General features: G+C 28.3%; 1 protein-coding gene across 3 annotated transcripts; it reads left to right on the forward strand.

The window, feature by feature from the left end:
• Positions 1-12,349: 12,349 nt before the first annotated feature.
• LOC107895738 (phosphoinositide phosphatase SAC2) lies at positions 12,350-20,583 on the forward strand. 3 transcript variants are annotated; one of them, XM_016820970.2, is made up of 16 exons: positions 12,350-12,926; positions 13,966-14,170; positions 14,253-14,418; positions 15,075-15,297; positions 15,650-15,726; positions 15,995-16,182; positions 16,283-16,380; positions 16,484-16,617; positions 16,715-16,840; positions 17,191-17,539; positions 17,794-17,915; positions 18,099-18,212; positions 18,535-18,690; positions 18,928-19,095; positions 19,564-19,660; positions 19,932-20,583. In XM_016820970.2, the coding sequence occupies exons 1-16, from the start codon at positions 12,843-12,845 to the stop codon at positions 20,052-20,054; spliced, it is 2,430 nt and encodes an 809-aa protein (XP_016676459.2). In that variant the 5' UTR covers positions 12,350-12,842; the 3' UTR covers positions 20,055-20,583. The 3 variants fall into 3 exon arrangements, with proteins under 3 accessions (XP_016676459.2, XP_040935604.1, XP_040935605.1); XM_041079670.1 differs by having other exon boundaries at positions 12,453-12,926; positions 19,570-19,660; XM_041079671.1 differs by lacking the exons at positions 13,966-14,170; positions 14,253-14,418 and having other exon boundaries at positions 12,459-12,926.
• The last annotated feature ends 880 nt before the right edge of the window (positions 20,584-21,463 follow it).

Raw genomic sequence — 21,463 nt, forward strand, 5'->3', positions numbered from 1 at the left:
TGTTTGGATGAATCTGTGTAAAATATTTTCGGTTATTTGACAGATTTTCTGAAAATACTTCATAAAAATTGTTTTTAATGAAACATACATTTGAGATTTTTTTTTATCTTTTCATTATTTAATTGAGTTTATTTTATATCTATAAATTTATATTTTACACTATTCTTTGTAAAACAAAAAACTGCATAAATATATTTGTTATAAAATATTATAGTGCAATTTCCTTTTTAACAATCAAAATTTATTTTATAATAATAAAATATTTTGTAATAATCAATGTCATATGTAAACTTAATAATAAATAATGCTTAATTAAAACTTAATTTAAATTACATATATGATAGTATATATCGGCACATTAGAGTTGTAAGGGATAAATGAATCTAAGCATTATTTAAAAAATAAGAAGAAGCATATTTATATAATTAAAATATTCATATTTTTATACTAGGTTAAAATATGTCATAAGTCCTTTTACTTTTCGTAAATTTGAAATTTAATCCATGTACTTTTATTTTTGGGTTAGTCTTACCTTTTAGATATCAAAATTCAGGTTCAACTGTTAGTATTATTAAAAAATATTTTGTTAAATTCATGTTCATTATAACATCATTATTTAGTTATATGAATACTAAATTTTTTTTATTTAAAACTAAATTTTTTTTATTTAAAAACGTAACATTAACAAAATTGACAAAAATTTAACAATATTAACAATTGGACTTATTTTCAAATCTGAAAAGTATACAGAGACTAAATTCTAAATTTGTGAAAAGTATATAGACTTATGACATATTTTAACATTTATACTACAAAATATTTTTATTAAAATATTAATATTGATTATTTTTCAATAATATATGAAGAATATTAAATTATTATTAAAATAAAATTGAATTATTAAATTATTATTAAAATAAAATTGAAATATTAAATATTTTTTAAAAAATAATAATTTATATTAATAATTTATTATATAATTAGATATAGATAATTAAATATGTGCGTTTAATAATATTGAAAATTATAATATTTTATTAATTCTAAATATTTTTTAAAAATAAAAAATTCTTGATATAATAATATTAAGCTTGACTTAAGTTAATTTTTATATAAAAAAAATCACCTATAAATGAGCTCTCTTTTCAAAATGGTAAGTCATTTTACAAGAAAATAAGGGCTTATTTTTCATTGTCTTGTAAGTCATTTTCCATTGACTAAGTTGTTTTCCATGAAACAAACACAGGAAAATGTAGAAAACATTTTTTAGAAGCCATTTTCAGTTAAATAAACGGAGTCAAAAAGTCAATTACTATCAAATAGTAATTAAGTCATTTATCACAAAGATAAACAACTCGTGGCCACGTTTACTTTTCATTTATAATATAATGAAAATGAGAGGATATCATTTACCAATTAGTTGAGCTATGAATTCCAATATAGTCAATAATGATACATACCGCAAAAGTCTTATGCCTGAAGTGTCAGCTTTCGGTTCATTATCTATTTGAACTCAGGTTTTTACTTACATCAAAGTATTCGATACACATATACATAGTTATCATCTACTCAAAATTAAAGTATGTCACACTATGAATGTCACAAGTGAATCAATCCATAAATGGATCTAAGGTCTATTCTACTTGGGTTTTATCTGATGTACTATTAGTCCAGTCAATCACATCTATGTCTCTATCTTTTAAAAGTCATTCGCTCCGATGCTCAAGATAAAACATCTCTCCGATCAGACTTGATAGACGACATATTATTCTTTCAATTGATCTGCTCATTTCTGATTAGGCTAAAGGCATATTTAAGTTTATCTACTAATACGAGCAGTTTTTCCGTATTACGATTCGATCACATAATACCTCATAATATTAGTTAAACATTAGATAACTAATTAGCCATTATTTGCTTCCATTTTGTTTTGCGTCTAAAAATATTGAGGACAATATACAAAGAGTATTAATGTAATTAATGGATGTTATTATTAAACCAATTTGTTCAAAAAAATACAAGTATGAAAAATAAATATACTATACTTAAGGCACCAGATCCAACATGGTTCACAAACTGAAGGAGTTTTTAGTCACTAAACTCAAGTTAACCACTTTAATTGCTAACAGATCGCTGTTTACAAATAGAACTAATACTTCGTGGATGATTTGCCTTGTACATGCTAATGACATAATACTCACTAGAGATACTCCTAATGACATTGACATGTTATTCAACAATTGAATCACAAGTTTTCTCTCCAGGATCTTGGTTAGTTGAAGTATTTCATTAGTGTTAAGATTCATCATTTTGATGGTATGATTCATTTGTCTCGAAAATAGTATATCATCGACTTGCTGCACAAAGCTGATATGTTAAGTTCCACTTATGTTCCCACACTTATGATTACATCTCCGTTATTATCAACTTCAGATGGAGATATTTTGACTGCAGATTATGATGTTAAGTATCGAAGTATTATTAGGGGGATTGTAGCACATTTTCTTAACTCGTATTGGCGTTTACCTTTTCTAGTTAATAATGTGGAATTGGATGTTCATTTTGTTCAGGAGAAAGTTGCAAAAGGTCAAGTACAAATCAATCATGTTTCAACCCAAGAACAAGTTGTCGAATTTCCACTAAGCCCTATATGAATTGTTCCTTATTTGTTTGAGATATAGTCTTGGAAGTGTTATTTATTTGTTTGAGATATAATCTTGGTATGTGTGCTATGGATGATAGTACATTTTGCGAGCAACAACAAAAGAAAATAGAAAGTATATTAGAGTATATTGATATGTGATATATATGTTTTCTAAGTTTGTCAACTGTTGATTTGTGTTAACAATATTCTGTTAAGTTGTTGTTAATAGTTGTTAAAGTTATTAGTAAATGCTACTCAGTTAATTAGTCATGTATATAAGTTGGTGTACATTGCTATTGGCGATTAAGCAAATGAATTTTATCTCTCTCATATATTCTTATTCTTCTTCTTTCTAATTTATCCATTTCATTCCATAGATTAGTTTTAAACCTTCTTCATTGTTTATTGATTTTCCAGCAAGCACCAAACGAATCGAATGTCAAAATATATGTTGGTGCTGCCTTCAATGTCAATGACTCGGATGTGGGTTTGAGCACAATAGCAAGGAATGGAGATGCCATGGTTTTGGGAGGCCAGGCATGTAGTGAGGTTTTGAATATAACATGCACTAAAGCTTGCATAGTGACAATGGACTTGGAGTTGGCACACAACATGAAGTCTTAGAAACATTGTGCTTGAGTTTTATAATGTTGCTGAAATTTCTAAGTTAAAACATGTTGCTTTAGTTTTATCTCTTTCATGCCCGTTTTACAATTTATATTTAAGGTTTGTTGTTGCTTTTTCAACGATGTCATCTCCAAAGGTTGAACCTAGGTTCTTCTCTTAGGAGTGCAATGTACCTTACCAATATACCTAACACTTGTGGGTGGAAACCTTTTTAATAAGACCTACAGGTTATTAGCTTGTTTTGATCATGTATTTAATTATGTATTGAGGGTAGCAATGGTGGATCTCATGACTAAGTTTTGGGGCCTAATTAAGATTCCTAAAATATTTAGGAGTTTATTGAGTTCTAATTAATTTTTTTAAAAATTTTATGAAATTGATAAATATTTTTAATATTTTAGGAAATTTTTATTTAAAAAAAATAAAGATATAATAAATATTTCAAAACATTTAAGAGCTCTAATTAAAATTTTAGAAAAAAAGATTTAGCACAATAAGTTATGAATGATAAAACTTTTTAATACTATAGGTGTATACAAATAGCGCAACACAATAATGATGAAATTTTGAGCTACATTGTTTGAAGTAACAATGGCAATACAGCTAAATGGACAGGAAGAGAGTTTATAAGGTGTTATGGGTTTAATTAAAAAACTCAACAAAAAGGGGTGATATTCTAATTTTGGATTAAGATATAATTAAAAGTAATTGACATAAAAAAGAAGTGATAACATAAATATTATTTAAGTACCACAATCTCTTTTTGGAAACAACAACTCACTCTTTAAGTTTACTAATTTGCTTGTTAATCAAAACCAAACCATACAATGTGTTAAGTTATATATCACATCACATCCATTCATACCAAACACACCACAAAAGTCATAAATAGCATATGATGTTTATTTAGAAATTTTCCTTGTTATGCTTTGAGAAATTAAATAAAAAATTTGAATATAGTATTTATATCGATATATGTTACAATTATTTAAGTTTCGGGTAAATAGATTTAGAACTAAAGAGAATGGATTGTATGAAATTGTGATTCCACATCATTCCTATCTATTTCTAATAGGAGAATGACAAATCAGATTTTTTCTCCTGAAAAAATTCAAATAAGAATGACGTAAAATCATAGTTTCATACCATCATTTCTATAGAACAAAATTTACATTATATAGACAAATCATTTCGCAAATAAAATTAATCGAAAATATATCATAAAAATAACATTAAATATTAATGATTTAACCCATATCATGAAAGTGATACGAAAAATAAAATATAGATATATTTAAGTGGTAAAAACATTTTTTTAGGTAAAATAAAAAAAATTATTTAAATAAATTAAAACAAAACGATAGTATAATGCAATATTAACATTGACAAAGCTACACATAAACGAAGGTAGTAAATTAAAATTTTAAAGAAAACTTGTGTTATTGTCTTTTTCTGGCAACAACATCAACATACTGATTATCCTCTCAAAAGATGTGAACAAGACGACTATGCTCAAATTGCGTTTGACGGGTTTACATAAACTATCACAATGCAAATCAAAGAATTTTTTCACTACGCCCCCAAAAATATTTAATTTACAAAAATGACCCCCAAGTATAAAATCATTCACAACGGTCATTTCATCGTCAGCACCACCCTCCATCATTCCCTAATCATGTCTTAATGATTGTCCCGTCAAATAAAAAATAATTTCTTTGTGTCGATACTATAATTGTCTATAAGTATTTTTTTGAAATACCTTTTAAAAATATGGGTACTCGATGACTTAAAAAAAAGAATTTTTTTTGTATTTTTAAAATACGACTATTTTTAAGGTGTATTTGAAAAAATAAACATTGATGTCGATGATTATAGTTTATACACTAAACAATAATCTGACAATCATTACAAGATGATGGAAGGTGATATTAACACTAATATATACTATAAATTTTAGAAATTTTCGAAATAAATTTTATACATAGACTATTTTTATAAATAATCAATTTCTTTTAGATCAGCTAAAAAATTTAAAATCAAAATAATCATACATTTATCTTGATACAGTGATTGTTTTTGTTTTTTGATAAAGCTTTTATATAATTAATTCAACATAAAAGGAAAACTTTCATACAATGATTAGGCGTGAAGGTAATGATTAAAGGGAAAAAAAATGTTGTTCTAGATTGCATTTTGTTTTTTTTAGTAAAATATAGATAAATTAATTATTATACGTTAGATTAAAGAGTAAATTAATTTTTTAGTTAAAAATTTATATCTTTGATCTATATTTTACTACAAAAAAACTAGTATGATTGATGGAATAACCGGGCCATTATACGTGACGTGTCACGTGTATCTCATTCTACCATAAAAAGATTAATTTTGTTTCTTTTACTAAAATATGAATAAATCAATCATTGCATATTAGACTAAAGAGTAAACTAATACTTTCAGTTAAAATTTTTTATTTATTTCTACTGTAAAAAGTTAGTATGACTGATAAAATAATCGAGTCATTATACATGATGTGTCACGTGTATTTCATTCTAGACTAATTTTTAGCACTAAAAATAAATAATTTTTTAATAGAATGATTAAATTATTCTTTGATCAAATATTTAAAAATTAATTTATTTTTTCAATAAAAAATAAGATAGAATTTAACTTCTACCAGTCATGGTACTTTAAAAAATATATAGCCATCTAAATAATCCAAATACATAAAATTGAAAGCATAATGGGACTAAAGCAATAAAAGCAAGAACGAGCTTTTGAGTGAGTCTTAGTAAATTATTGCTGCTTTGCAATGATTAGTCGGCTCATGGGAAAAACGAAGTCGCACCAATTTTTTCCACCACCACCACTAATCAGTTTTGTACACCTGTCTACTAATTATATTGTTACATCAAAGTATGAAATTTCGCCAACGTGTATTTAAAAGCTTTACGTAAGAATCCAATGTAATAACATGATAATTAAAGTGTTTATTGTTTTAGTTGTGATTTGAATTTGAGTTACATTAATTATTTAAGCTTTACATGTTATTATAGTTTACCAACAAAAAAAAAACTCGACATAAACAAAATAAAAATATTGTTTAAACATAAATCTTCAACATTTAACATTCCAATCATATCAAAATTAATTTGTTTTATTACATTATAATTTGTATTATATAGAAAAAAAAACTCTTTAGTCCCTCTTAATTTTGAAATTAAGTAAATTGATTTCTCTATAAAAATTAGAGTAATTTAATCATGTCAATTTAGAATGTGAACAACTAAGGACAATTGATTATAAATTTAATTTTTTGTGTCAATTGTACATAGTTTTGATTAATGTGATAACAAATTTAGCCCTCGATGTGTAATATTTAATTGGTAATATTTAGCCACTGAGGTAATGTGTGTGAGAAAATATAAGTTTAAGTACCAACAAATATTTTTGAACAAGTTCAGGGGTAAACTACATATTAACCTTTTGAAAAAAAAAGTCTTATTTTCTATAAGAATTATTACTAATCTTTATTATTTCGAGTTTAAATTTGTAGTAAATATTTTTTATTTTATATCTAACTGTCATAATAAATATGTGTTATGACATTTGTAGTCGAATGAGACATTAAAATTAAAAAACCAAAAAAAAATTAATCATTTTTAGTAAAAACAATAAAAACAACTCCTTGTTGTTTTCTAGTATCACATATTTTCATTTTTCGAAATTTGATAAAAACAATGTTTAAACTTGAAATATATATATATATATTGTAATTGAATATTATGATTTCACTTATGTTTTGTAATCTCTTAAAATAAACATTAAAAAAAAGGAAAAATAGAAGAAGCAATTTTCTCAATAATTGCTCTGACCTCCAGTTATGTCCAAATAACTACAAGTTTGTCTAATGCTAATTGCAAAGTCCAAAGTTAGTAAACCACTCAATTCCCCATCTTCTACATTCGTTTGTCAATGCTACTTTCACATCAACTTTTCTTTTATTTAATTTAATCTTCAAAAAACATGAGATTTTTGTTGGATATATATTTCATTAGTTTATATAGTTGTTTCAATCAACCTAAATTTAATTTCATTTAATCTGATTTATAATAAAATTTTAATAATTTAATTTAAATTATTCTATCTTAAATAACTCTAATTCAAAATCACTTCAATAAATACTCTAAAATGATTAAAATATAAAATAAATATTTCCCAAATACGAAATTGAATGTAATCAAAATACCTAGACACGTGGCGTCTTTGTTGGCTCATGAAAACAAAATCCTATTGCAAATTTGTAATTAATTCACACTATTAGAATAAAACTGAACATATTTCTTTAAGTGCCTGGTAAGTAGGATGAAACGCCCACGTTTTAACACGTCATCTTGTACACTGTCTCTAATTACGAAAAAATATTGTATGAAACAGTGTTATCACATCATCTGTATCCCTTTTTCAACAGATTAATGTCATATCAATATTTTTATCTTGAAAAAAATTAAATCTAAATAAAAATTGTGATATATCATTAAACTATTAAAAAAAAGATAATATCTATATTTCATACAATCATTTCTCTTCCAACTATAATAGAGATCTTTTGCCACGTTGAAATGATCATCCAATGTATTTTATTTTTATCTCATGCTTTTCTTTCTTTTCTTTTTTTCCCTCTCTCTATTGATGGTAAACTTAAATGTGAGAAAAGAGAATTGTGTTAACTCTAGTTAATATCCATCCAATATAACATGTTTAAAAAAACATGTAAATTAAATTATAAAAATATGTCTATTTATTGCATAAATAATTTTGATATGATATGTTTAAAAAAAATTTCCTAAAGTTTACTAACTTTTTTTAAACAGGTTCGATCGAAATTGACATTTAACATTTAATTGACGATTAAGTTAACAAAAAGATCTATTCGATATAATCCTATTACTTCGAGTACATGGTCATATTTGATAATTCGTTGGGTTTAAACCTATATTATTTGGGTGCAAGACGAGAGTCTTAATTATTATTCAACCAAGTCTCAACAATTTTTTAGTGATTAATTTTTTTAAACATGTTTGATAATTAATAAAAAAATATGAAAATTTTATTAAAAACGTGAAAAATTATAAATAATGAGCTACTTATCATTGAATATACAACTTATTCAATTATTTTAATTTTATCTTATTTTGTTAGATCCATAAAAATCATATATGATATAAACTTAAAACCATAAGTCAGGATCTGTCAATCAAATCATCAAAAACAAAATTAGATGTGGAAGCATACTGAATTCATGGATTTCTTGAAATCTTCTGATCATATGGTTTTGATCTTCCAAATTAGTATGCAAGTAATTTTGAGAAGATGGCTCTCTCTCCTAAAGATGGATATTAGAAAAGTTACGTATGTGTAATTTGAAGACCATAACCCTAATCTATAATATTTACACATTAACCTTAATTTCTAATCAGCCCAACATCAATTAGAAATTAGTTATTAGAGTATTTATACATATTTGACCCATACTTTATTTAATAACTAAAAATCAATAAACCTTAACTAAATTAAATCACTTTTAATTTGAGCTAACATTTTATGATAATAAATAATAACATATAATTACTCTTATTATATATGTGATGTTCATGTTTTCAAACATATTTATTTTAACATTATCCTTTAGATGTTTTTTTCTTTAAAATTTTAAATAATATACAAAAAGATTACATAACTTAAATTTAATACTTAATTTTATAACATATAAATTTTTAATTTATCAAACAATATTTTAATTAAAATATTTTAAAATTTATTGATGAATCTGGATTTTAAATTATAATTTAAGGATTATTGGTAAAATTAACGAAAAGAAAATTTATTAAAGATGCGGTGTTAGATGGGGGGACTGAAAATAACATTCGTGTTATGTGGGGAAAAAGAAGAAGAAAAATGAAAAGGTGTGGTTGGAAGAGTGGTGAAGGAGGGAACAGGTAACCCCGCATTATGGGGTCTTTTGTTTTCAGTTCATGCAAGATCACGAGCCATTTGCTTCTGCTCGGTGGGTGGCTTGTTGTTCATACATGTCATTTTCACATTCATTTTAATATTTTTTGGTTTTATACCATATATTTTTTAATCCTTCAAAATTATAAAAAAAAAACATGACTTATTATAATAAATAATACATTAATTGTAGTTCACTAAATTATAGTACGGAGTAATGACATTTTGTAAGGGTTACGATTATATTGATATGTTTAGGTCCATTCTAAGATTTATGTTTAAAGTTTGTGATTGTTTTTTTTAATAATATCGTATTTAATGTTTAAATTCATATATTTCTTCAGGAATATAATATAGATTATCATTACTCCAACTAATTATTTTATAGTTGAATTTAAACGGTAAAATACCAAATTTAACTATTTCTATTTTATATATTTAAGATATCCTCTATACTTCAAAATTTCCAGACAAAATTTAATATATTTACTTTTTAATGTCATTAATTATTCTAAATAGTTGATATAGATAATTATTATAGTTCAAATACTAATGTAAATTTTACTAATAAATATTGAGTGTAACGATAAAACACATTGTACTTCTTAAAAAAAATGTAAGTTCAAACATTTAAAATAATATTATTGAGAGCAAAAGTCACGATCCTGAATATGAATTATAAAATAAAATAAAACTGATATAATTTAAAAAAACTGAATCAAAATATATACTTTTAAGAAATATTTTAATAAAAAACAATTAACTAAATGAACTTATAGAAACAAAATAATTAAATTATAAATACCAAATTTACAAAAAAAAAAAGCAAATAGGAAAAAGAAGAAGAAAATAGAATGTGGAAATGTGTGGAAATTCCAATATTTGAAAAAAAGTATATTATATTATAGAAAATAAAGTATCAAGTTGATTAAGGAATGGTATATTAGTATATTCTAATTCACGATTATGATGCTATTTTTATTTATAATAAAACCATAATTGAAATTGGACCACTCAGTGAAAAACTTAAAATATAAGTAATTAAGTAAACCAATCCACCAAGAAATTATTTTGAAAAAGAAAGTTATCATTTCTAAACATCTGAGTTGATTCAGAACTAATTCGAGTCATTATTAACAAGGCCACAGGATGGGTTCACGTGGAATGATACACTACATTAAACCGCTATGTAATTAAACTGTTCCCTTCTGTATCTGAACCGTTAAAAACTAACAACTAAATTTCAAATTTTGATAATCAACAAAAGAATGAAATTCAATAAAATAAAATGGTTTTCATTTTTTATTAAATAATGAATAAATTTTTAATATTTATTTATTAAACCAACCGAACCCTCAATAAATTTTCTCTTGTATTTATTTTTTCCTCAATTTTTTAACTGCGAGACACAAAATAATTAAGGTGTACATTAGGAGATCTTAAAAATTAAAGTTTTTAGGCACCAATAAATTTTTTTCGTATCATCAAATTTTAAAGATATGAAATTATTGTTATACACTCATCCATAGATAAATTTTTTATGGATATTTCCCACCACATTATTTATTATCCCTTTCAAACTATTTAATAATATTTCAACAAAATTTTCCATGTCATTGACATATAATTTTGTTAAATTTTTTTTACCAAAAAACTTGAATCTAGAATCTCAGACCTTACACCCAAAATCTAATCTTAAACTCTAAACTCTTGAACCTAAACCCTGAACCTCAAGGTTTGAGATAGAGGTTTAAGGTTCAAGTTCAAGGTAAAAAAAAACTAAAATTATGTGTTAATGACATGGAAAAATTGCACAAAAATTACTAATTTTTCTTAAAAAATTGGTTGCACAAAAATAAAAAATATTAACATATGAAAAAAAACAAAATGATTAAAATCTGTAAAAGAAGAAAAGATGTTTTTTTATAATTTTAAAAATTAATTATTTTAATTACTTTAATTAAAGTTAAATTAAGTTGGAAAAGATATTAGATATAGATGAGTGTATAATAATACTTTGTTATCTTTAAAATTTAATGACATGACATTATTTTATTAGTGCCTATGCTTTTTAGGACCATTTAGGTGTTGTTTAATACAACTAAAAATCAAGTATTAAAATATATTAAGTATGTTACTTAATATTAAGTATTAAATAAAATTAAACTTTTCGATAAATATAAATTTAAATTATAACATTTTTATCCTTAATTTTAATTCATTCACTTAATTTTAAATCCAATTAAATTTTAAAAGACACATATGAAATATTTAGTGTCAAATTATAATATAATATTAAAGACATCGAAATTACTTATGTAGTTCGGAAAACATTTTACATTTGAAAAAATAAATTAGTGTCAAATTATAATATAATATTAAAGACATCAAAATTAATTACATAGTTCGAAAAAACATTCTACGTTTGAATAAATAATATAGTGTCAATTTATAATATAATATGTAAAATTAATAGCTGAATTATTTGTACTCAATTTATATTTGAAAAGATAAATTATTAAAAAAAACACGTCAATTTATTAATTTTTTTCTTAATGTTAATAGTATAAAATAATATTTTATGTTATTTTTCATAAGTTTTGGACTAAGGTTAAATATGATAATTTAAATATATATTTTTTAAAAAATAATTTATTTCAAATATAAATTTATTTTTAAAAGAAAATCAATTTAAGAATTTCAACATTAAGTACTAAAAAAACTAATCTAATCTAATCACCAAACATGTTTAAGAATAGATTTATAAGAAAAAGCTAATTTATTAATAAGATTAAATAACTAATTTAATTTTGTAATAAAAATAAAAAATAAACTACTTTTATCATGCTAATTTATTTTTAGAATAATTAAAAACCTGGTGATCTGAAGATCTTAACTTTGAATCAGTAGGCTGGCATACACCAGATTCATCCACGCGAGCGGTTCAACCGAGTCAAAACGACCATATGTCCGAGTCATATACATCCGAGTCAAACCAATCATTAGCGGAAAAAAAAAACAATATCACATTCAAAACGCAAGTTACTGTGGACGATTGCTATATTGAAAAAAATTAATTAGAAAGTTAAAACAGCACTTACCTCGAAATTTATATTTTTTTATATTTAGAAAAAAATATTTATTTAGAGTTGCACATTATATTATTATTTTTTGGTTTTATTTTTGTGGTCTCCCATTCTCCATTAGCTGTACGTTTCTCTTCTGCTTCTTCTTCTGCTCTATCTCTCCCTCCTCCTCTTCAACAAGACGCGCCGTTTTCTCGCAGATTCATACTATCTTTATTTCTTATTTATTTAGTTTTTTTTTCCATAGCTGTTTTTTTGTTGTTCAGGTTGGACTGTGAATTGTGAATTTGTGACGCTTATTTTTATTTATAATTTTCTACGCTTTTACCGGCATATATTATATATATAGATAGATTAATTTTTGTAAATCGAGAGAGGTTTTTTTTTTTTTTTTTCCCTTCCGTCGTTCTTCGGTGATCTGTATCTTGAGTGAACCCGAGCTTTGAGGCTCGGGGAACACGGGATCCGAAAAGCTAATGGCAGCCGAGAATTGCAGTGATGGTGGACAAGATCCGAATCCTTGTTATTTGCAGAAATTCAGACTCTACGAGACTCGCTCGGTATTTTTCCTCTGCCTGTCGTATATACATACTCGTTTTGCTTCATATATTCGTATGCTTGTGTATACGGGCTGTTGGTTTAAGGATTTGAATTTCATCATTGTAGTTGCTTATATGTTTATCACGCTATGATTTTTTTTTCTTTTGCTTTTTTTTCCCTGCGGCTGTTTAATCTTTTTGGCGATTTTTTAACTAAATCGTCATATATGTAATTTGAGTGTATTTGATTTTCAGCTTTAACTGGTAGCTGCTCTGTGATTTGCTCTGTTTTTCTCAATGGTTAGCTTGGTGTTGGGATGGTTGATTTTTTTTCTTTCTCTTTTTTTAAAGTTTGATTGTATTTATCTATGGGTTTTGATTGTATTTATCTATGGGTTTATTATTTCTTTTGTGAGTTTGGTTATAATTGCCGAGATCTTGATTTACTTGTTCTTTAAATTGTATTTGTTAGTTTGACTGAGATTTTTTTTTGGCTTTTGAATGCGTATTGAACTGGTAATTGGCAATAGGAAGTCTGATTGCGGTTTAGCTTCTGTTGTCAACCTCTTTTTTTGGCTTGTTATTCTAAGGAGCGATTTGGTTGAATTTGCATTTCAAAATTCTTTTTATATTCAACACGTATCACTCAAAGCTTTTAGTATTCTGAATTCAGCTTAGCAGGAGAAAGTCTTTACGTAATGAATAGGTTCATAATATTCTCTTTAAATGGATTCAACTCTGATGAAGTGTTACTGTTTCTTTTTTCTTGGTTTTAATCTCATAAAGCGGTTCATTACTCCTGAGATCATGGGCAGTGACTGTTTATGTGCTTGGAGCTACTTCTGTAGAAATAGTCCTTATGCTTGGAGCAAGTTCTACATTTATAAGATATATATTTTCCTGTTTCCCTCTATGATGCTGATAGGAGTGTTGTTGCTGCTGCTTTTGTTTTAAGTTTCTTTTCACTCTCCCGCCCCCAAATTCTTTGAGCTATTATTACGCGGTTTCCATCTCCATTACATAATATTAAAGGAACATTTGTATATTCCTGGTATAACAGAACTTCTATATGGTTGGAAGAGACAAGGGCGGAACTCTTTGTAGGATATTAAAGATTGATCGATTAGATCCTTCTGAACTAACTGTTCTTCAAGATTCCACCACATACCCAGAAATTGAATGCTATGATCTGTTAAGACGGATACATGAAGGAAACAGGTCCACAGGCGGACTTAAATTTGTTACAGCTTGTTATGGAATCATTGGTACGTAATATCACTCAGGTTCTCCACCTTCCCCTCTCTGTCATTTTCAGTATGACCTAATGATTTTCTCTCATTAATTTAGGGTTTGTAAAATTTTTGGGACCTCATTACATGCTGCTGATTACAAAACGAAGGAAGATTGGTGCAATTTGTGGCCATACCATCTATGCCATTTCCAAGACCCAGATGATAACGATTGGCAGTTCTCCTGTCCAGTCAAATATGGCTTATTCTAAGAATGAAAAAAGGTCTTTTGTCAATTCTGCGTCTATATGTAATCTGTCCTCAGTACTTATAAGGAAATATATGAGATTAGCGCCTCAAGTTTTCATTGTCCATTTGTATTTAAATGGAATTGTGTTATGTTGTGGTTATTTTATCTTCTCAATTATTTATGTTCTTTGGGACAACAATTTGATTTCTGTAATTATCTTTTAAAGTAGAAGAGTTCCATGGTTTGGAGGTAATCTCTGTGCCATTTTGGTGATACACCCTTCTTGTCTTATTATTGATGTGGCCCATGCAATTTGAACTTATTTAATCACTTCTCTGGTTCAATACCTTCTTTCTTTTATGCTTACTTTTCTTGGTTGAACCAATTAAGTCAGCTTGTACCAGTTTAATCTAGCATCTTAGTTAATACTATTTGTAGAGGCTATTGCCAGTTCATTTCCTGCATGCGTACAGGGGCTAACTTCATTGCCGTGTGATATTAGTATTACATGTTGACTGAGACAAGGTATCATCAGGGTTTCTGGGGGAAAATTACTATCTTTCTATTTAATTTCCTGGTTAAATTGTAGCTTATGCAGTGTTATCATTGTTAGTAATTCATCTAATAACTAAACATGTGTTAACGTGGATTGCCTTTTTCTTTCTTTCTTCTTTGCCATTGTTGAAATAGATACAAGAAGCTCCTGTGCTCAGTGGATCTTACAAAGGACTTCTTTTTCAGCTACTCATACAATGTCATGCATAGCCTTCAAAGAAATTTATGCAAGAACGAGACAGGACTATTAAACTATGAAACAATGTTTGTCTGGAATGAGTTCTTAACTCGAGGAATTCGGAATAATCTCAAGAATACTCTGTGGACTGTTGCACTGGTGTATGGCTTTTTCAAGCAGGTATAATGCACTAAAGGTTCTTCCTATTCATTAATCTGATATGTTAAGTTGAAGTAGCTACTTTATTTTGTTTCAGATTCTGTATTTCGTTTAGGCTTAAAACATGTTTTGCAACAATCTAGATAAGCTTGGATCTTTTTTAGCATTTTCAATAGTTGTGGAGCTTTTTGGTGTGGGACATTCAGATTCATAATTTCTTTGGTTCTATTTTATTGAGTGAAATTCTTTTGTCAATGATCTTGAGGATCATAAATAAGCAAAACTAACCCATAAGGCTTTTGCTAAATGTGTTAAACTGAAGTAACTAAAGCAGTTAAAGGTTTGATCTAACCCCTGTTCCCTTGCTTTCCAGGTCAAGCTTTCTGTATCTGGCAGGGATGTTAAGTTAACTCTCATTGCTAGGCGTTCTCGACATTATGCTGGAACAAGGTTTAGATACTTGACAAGCTATTGATTGAAATATCTGCTGCATTTGTTATAACTACCCTTAACCATTTTTATTTTGGTCCACAAGTCATTAGGAAAATCAGCTTCATGCTAATTTCCATTGTTAGATGCTTTGTGATTTGACCAATATTTTCAATTTCTGGTCTGTTTTGCTCTTATCATATTATGGATGAACTTTTCTTTCACCTACTTTTGTTGCTGATCTTGGTTCAGACATGTCTCATTTTCTGATTTTGTTTCTGCTGCATAGATATTTAAAACGTGGTGTGAATGAGAAAGGTAGAGTAGCAAATGATGTTGAGACGGAACAAATTGTGTTTGAAGATGTTCCCGAAGGATGCCCCACACAAATAAGTTCTGTCGTGCAGAATAGAGGCTCCATCCCACTTTTCTGGTCCCAAGAAACTTCTCGCTTGAATTTGAAACCTGACATCATATGTATGAATACTTTCTTATTGAATAACATAATGAGAGCCATAATCTTTAGTTTTACGTGGTAATTACTGTGCATTTTCTTAATTTCACCTCTTGTTTCCAGTATCAAAGAAGGATCCAACTTATGAGGCCACAAAACTACATTTTGAAAATCTTGCAAGGAGATATGGAAATCCAATAATCATATTGAATTTGATAAAGGTAGGCCTTGGCTGACTGTTCATAAGTTTCCATAAAGTTTGTGATGTTATTCTATTTGCAATGTTGCCTGATTCATTCTGCTTTCTCTTCTGGTGATTAACAGAGATGTGAGAAGAAACCTCGGGAAACTATTCTTCGTTCAGAGTTTGCTAATGCCATCAGATATATCAATAAAAGTTTAACCAAGGAGAACCGTCTGAGGTTTCTTCACTGGGACATAAACAGACACTCCAGAAAGTACTTCTTTGTCCCTACTTCACTTGCATATACAAAATTCTTGCTTATGAATCTTTTAAAAGATGGTTGACTTAATAGAGCTTTATCATTTTTGCAGAGCTACAAATGTGTTGGAACTTCTAGGCAGAGTAGCTGATTATGCATTAAACTTGACGGGTATCTTTTACTGTCAAGTAACACCAATTTGTAGACCGGAGGGGTTGTTGGATTTAACTTGCGTACTGTAAGTAATATAGGATTTGATCATATTTTTATGATGCTGTATTCTGTCTTTGTAATAAGTCTAATATAAACTTGTAAACTTCCTAATCTCTTTTTCTACTAGTTATTTGATGAAAGAATATCTTTTTGATCTGCCCACTCTTTCATGACTAATTATTGCTAGAATGCACATCATATTTGCACATGTAACTAATGATGCTATTTGTTTTCTCTTGCATTTACTTTTTCCTTGAACAATATAGCCGTTTGTTGATAAAATATTATCTGTTCTGGTTGATTTGTTTTACTGAAACTTTTTCCAATTATTTGCGTTTAACTACTTATACTACTTTGTTTGTAAATCTTTTGCAGGCAAAATGATGAGCACTTTGCTCAGATCCCTTGTGACAAAAGTGATGATGGTGAGAAGTTGGAAATAGATGTTGGTAGTGATAATCAGAGTTCTACTGAGAATGTAAAGCTCCCCATGTTCCAGACTGGAGTCCTTAGAACCAACTGCATCGACTGTCTAGATCGTACTAATGTTGCCCAATATGCCTATGGATTGATGGCTCTTGGGCGCCAGCTCCATGCTATGGGGTTCACAGAATCCCAAACTATTGACCAAAGTAGTCCTTTGGCCGAAGATTTAATGGGAGTTTATGAAAAAATGGGTGACACACTTGCTCTACAATATGGTGGCTCTGCAGCACACAACAAGGTAATCCTCTTGAGAGATTTAGGGAGCTTCAATAATTATCTCAAAAGAAATTAATGAAAATAATAATAATAAATTTCTTTATCAAATTTAATAAATGGCATAGTCAACCTTGAAACCTTGTGGTAGTAACATGGAGTTGCTTGCTCAGTATCATGACGAGAGAGCTTACTAGTATCTGCCCTTCCATGTACTAAAACCTTAAAGTATTAGGTCCCGAGTACATTTCATTAATCTGTATTGGTCATATCAAACAGATATTTTGTCAAAGAAGAGGTCAATGGCAAGCAGCAACTCAGTCGCAGGAGTTATTTAGAACTTTGCAACGTTACTATAGCAACGCATACATGGATGCAGAGAAGCAAAGTGCAATTAATTTGTAAGTTAAAAACAAGTTACTATAGCTTATGACAGGAAATGCTTGTAGTTTTGTGCAAATTGCAGTTGTCACATTTATGATAATGTGCTTGGTAGCAGGGAGGGTCCAGTGCAATGAGGACTCTCTCCCATGCCACTAACCCACCTTAATAACACTCCTAGAATTTGGCATTATCCTATTCAGGTTCTTGGGTCACTTTCAGCCACAACAGGGTAAACCAGCACTATGGGAGTTGGATTCAGACCAACACTACAGCGTTGGAAGGCATGGCCCTAATCTTCTTAACGAGGATGCAAGGTATATCGAGTGTCCAAATTGCTTATATATTTTATACCAAATTTCTAGTTCCATTGGTTTTTCTGAGACTACATATTGTCAAAGTTCAAGATATGATATGCATATGCTAAGCACTGTTTATGGTTGATTGTGAATGAACAAATTTTTTGGATTTTAACCAATCAGGAAGAGAAAGTTGTTCTTGAATAGCAATATCATACTCTCATTTCTTTGTTTTAGGATAGGTAATAAATTTTTTTGACCTGTTGTTTACTGATCCCATGTTAACATGGTAAATCAAACTTTTCTTGCAATAACCACAGTCACATTCAAATATCTGTAGGGCATCTATTAAAAGATCAATGTCTGATGGCAACATCCTTTGTGGAACTGACTCTCCCATGAGTGCTTCAAATGTTAGACAGGAGTCTGAAAATAGAGGCGAAGCTATTTCAGAGTCCACTCATGAAATGCCAGCTTATGGCATTTCTTATTCCAGGTGGGTACTAACTGTTTCTTGTTTTCCAAGTTTTCAAATTACTGTTGTGGGTATAGCCCCTTCTAGAGGTTTATAGCAAGGTTGGCTCTTAAAGATGCCAACATCTTAAGATTTTTAAATCTGTAAGTGTTTGTATTGTGGAGCTTTGATAACAGATCATTTTCATTTGAATTATTTAAAACTGATTCAGAGACTTCATCTGCTGACTCACATGCCTAAAATTTACTGGTTTTCTAGGTTTACTCCAAGAATGTCTTGTAGGCAACTTTTTGGAGAGATTGAGGACCAGTTTCTTGGAAGTAATCGCATATGTTACGAAAACGGAGGTGAATGTAATTGTACCAATTTTGATATGGACTGGCTTTCTTCATCAGGAAATTCATGTGATGATGATGTGTATGACAGGTAGCTAAAAGTCACCTTCAGTAAACTTTACTTTAAAAAGCACTCTGAAATCATTGATCCTTTTGCCACTAATAATTATGTTTCCTTTTTAAGTTCTCAGTTAGTACTGTCATCCCAAAAATTGATTTGATCACAGCCTTCTACTACTTGCGTCCCAGTTAGCATTGATATTGGTACAACTTTTTGAGATTAAAAGTTGTGTTAATTTGATTACAGCCTTCAACTACTTGCGTCACAGTTAGTATTGATTTTGGTACAACTTTTGAGATTAAAACAATGCTAAACGAGTAAAACAATTTAGCTTTTCAATGAAGATCCATACCAAAAGAGTTGGGATTTTAGTGTTTCTGGGGTTGAAAATTGACTTTGATATAAACGACTTTTCTTTTCACCACAACATTTGTTTCGCAGCAATGCTAGATTCTGAAAATTCTGAAATAACAATTTTCTCACCCAATTTGCTTGTAGCTGCAGGTCTGCCGCTGGCCTATCCTCTGAAAATATCGGTGCTGAACTAAAAACTGGCATGACCACATCTCCAAGTGAGTCTGGTTCAAACATAAAGGTTAGTACTTTGTTGTTGAAACAAATTATTGCACCCTATCAGTTATGTCTAAGAGGTTCATCATCCTTATATATATATTCCCAACTCCATCCTCCCCTCTGACCACCAAGAGATCATTCATTCCTTGAATTTGGCGCACACGTCCAGGCAGGCAGTAAATACAAATAGTTAACTAGGGTTAGAGTTGCTAATTTTTGAGTTTCTTTCATCCATTTTATTTTTCCCAAATCCTAATAGTCGAAAACAATTTTTTGTTTCTTGTTTTGCTTAGGTAGGAGAGCGAAGTGCGTCTGAAGTGACTTGTAATGGTCTTATGGATGAATATTCGGAGAGCTTTGTGAATTGGGTAACGCATGGAGATTTGCTTATTCCAGTAAAGTTTACTTGCCAGTAGTTGTAGTTCCATGAGTAGAATTTATTTAAACTGCAATTACAGCCAAATTGAATCCATCCGAAGGATGTGAGTTGATTTCAAAATCAAAATAAGTGGCTGAAGATTTACAAGAGGTAAGTGGGGGTACCTGATATCACACCGTATGGGAGGGGGAAAAAGCAATTAAATTTTAGCTGTTGTAAATGGGTACCAATACCGTAGCTGCTAATTCATTTTTGGAGCTCTCTGACGGCCTCAATCTACAAAGAAAAGGATTAAAAAAAGCACCCAATATAGGCTTCCAAGTTCTTAAGGTTGTATATATTTCAGAAATAGATAGAATGCCCGTCTGGTCTGATTGAGAGCTTCAACATTTTGTTATGCCTGTATTTCCTTATTACTCTTTTCAACTTTTTTTTCAAAGTACATGATGCACATTCACAAATGTATCTTCATTTTTTTTGACCTATTGGGAGACAATAGCTCGATTAGAATAATTTCAATTTCAGTTGTTAGGATCTGCTAGACTTCACTGGCAGCCTTTAATTGAGATCATTTTTGAGAGGATTAAAAATATAGTTTGCTAGTACATATTCTAATAATACAATGTACAATTAACCTTATATATAGCACGATAGATGAACAGAAAATAATCGGATAAAATTCTTACATAATACATGTATAAGATGGGACGAAGATCCACTTATCTTAATTATGCTTCAATTTCGAGTCTCAAGGACTCAAATCTTAATCAACAATTCAACACCTCATTTGTATATAACAATTCAAGACCAAAATAAATAAAATAAAAGTTATCCATTATTAAATTCGCTACATAATTTATAGTATAACAATACAATTAATTGAAGGTAGTTTCTGCAACCATACAAGTTACCGGATATCTCATTTGTTTCACTAAATATGACTTTTTAAAAATAATTTTTAGAAAATAATTAGCTTTTCAGGAAAAAAATTAATATTTTTTCGTGTTTAGAACTTTAGATGGATCAGTATAAAATATTTTCTATTATTTGGTAAATTTTTTGAAAATATTTTATAAAAGTTATTTTTAATGAAACAAACATACATTTGAGATTTATGATAAGTAGTGAATTGATTACAAAGTGACCTCAAGGAGAAATTATAGTTAATAATTAACTTTCATAATGTTAAGGATTAAATTGTAATTTTTTTGAAATTTATAATTTAAACAAGAGAAATGATATACATGAAAATTTGTGAAATAAAATATTATAAAAATATTTTATTAAAGTGCTTATATGGTAAAAAATAGATTACATGACAATAGGGACTAAATTGGAAAAAATACAAAAATTGTGAAAAAATTTAATATGTGAACAAGGAACTTATGATAAAAGTTTAATGAATGTGTTATCAGATATGAAATACGCATAAAGTGTTGTAAAAGT

Source organism: Gossypium hirsutum, chromosome A10, assembly GCF_007990345.1.
Source record: "Gossypium hirsutum isolate 1008001.06 chromosome A10, Gossypium_hirsutum_v2.1, whole genome shotgun sequence".
Classification (NCBI taxonomy): domain Eukaryota; kingdom Viridiplantae; phylum Streptophyta; class Magnoliopsida; order Malvales; family Malvaceae; genus Gossypium; species Gossypium hirsutum.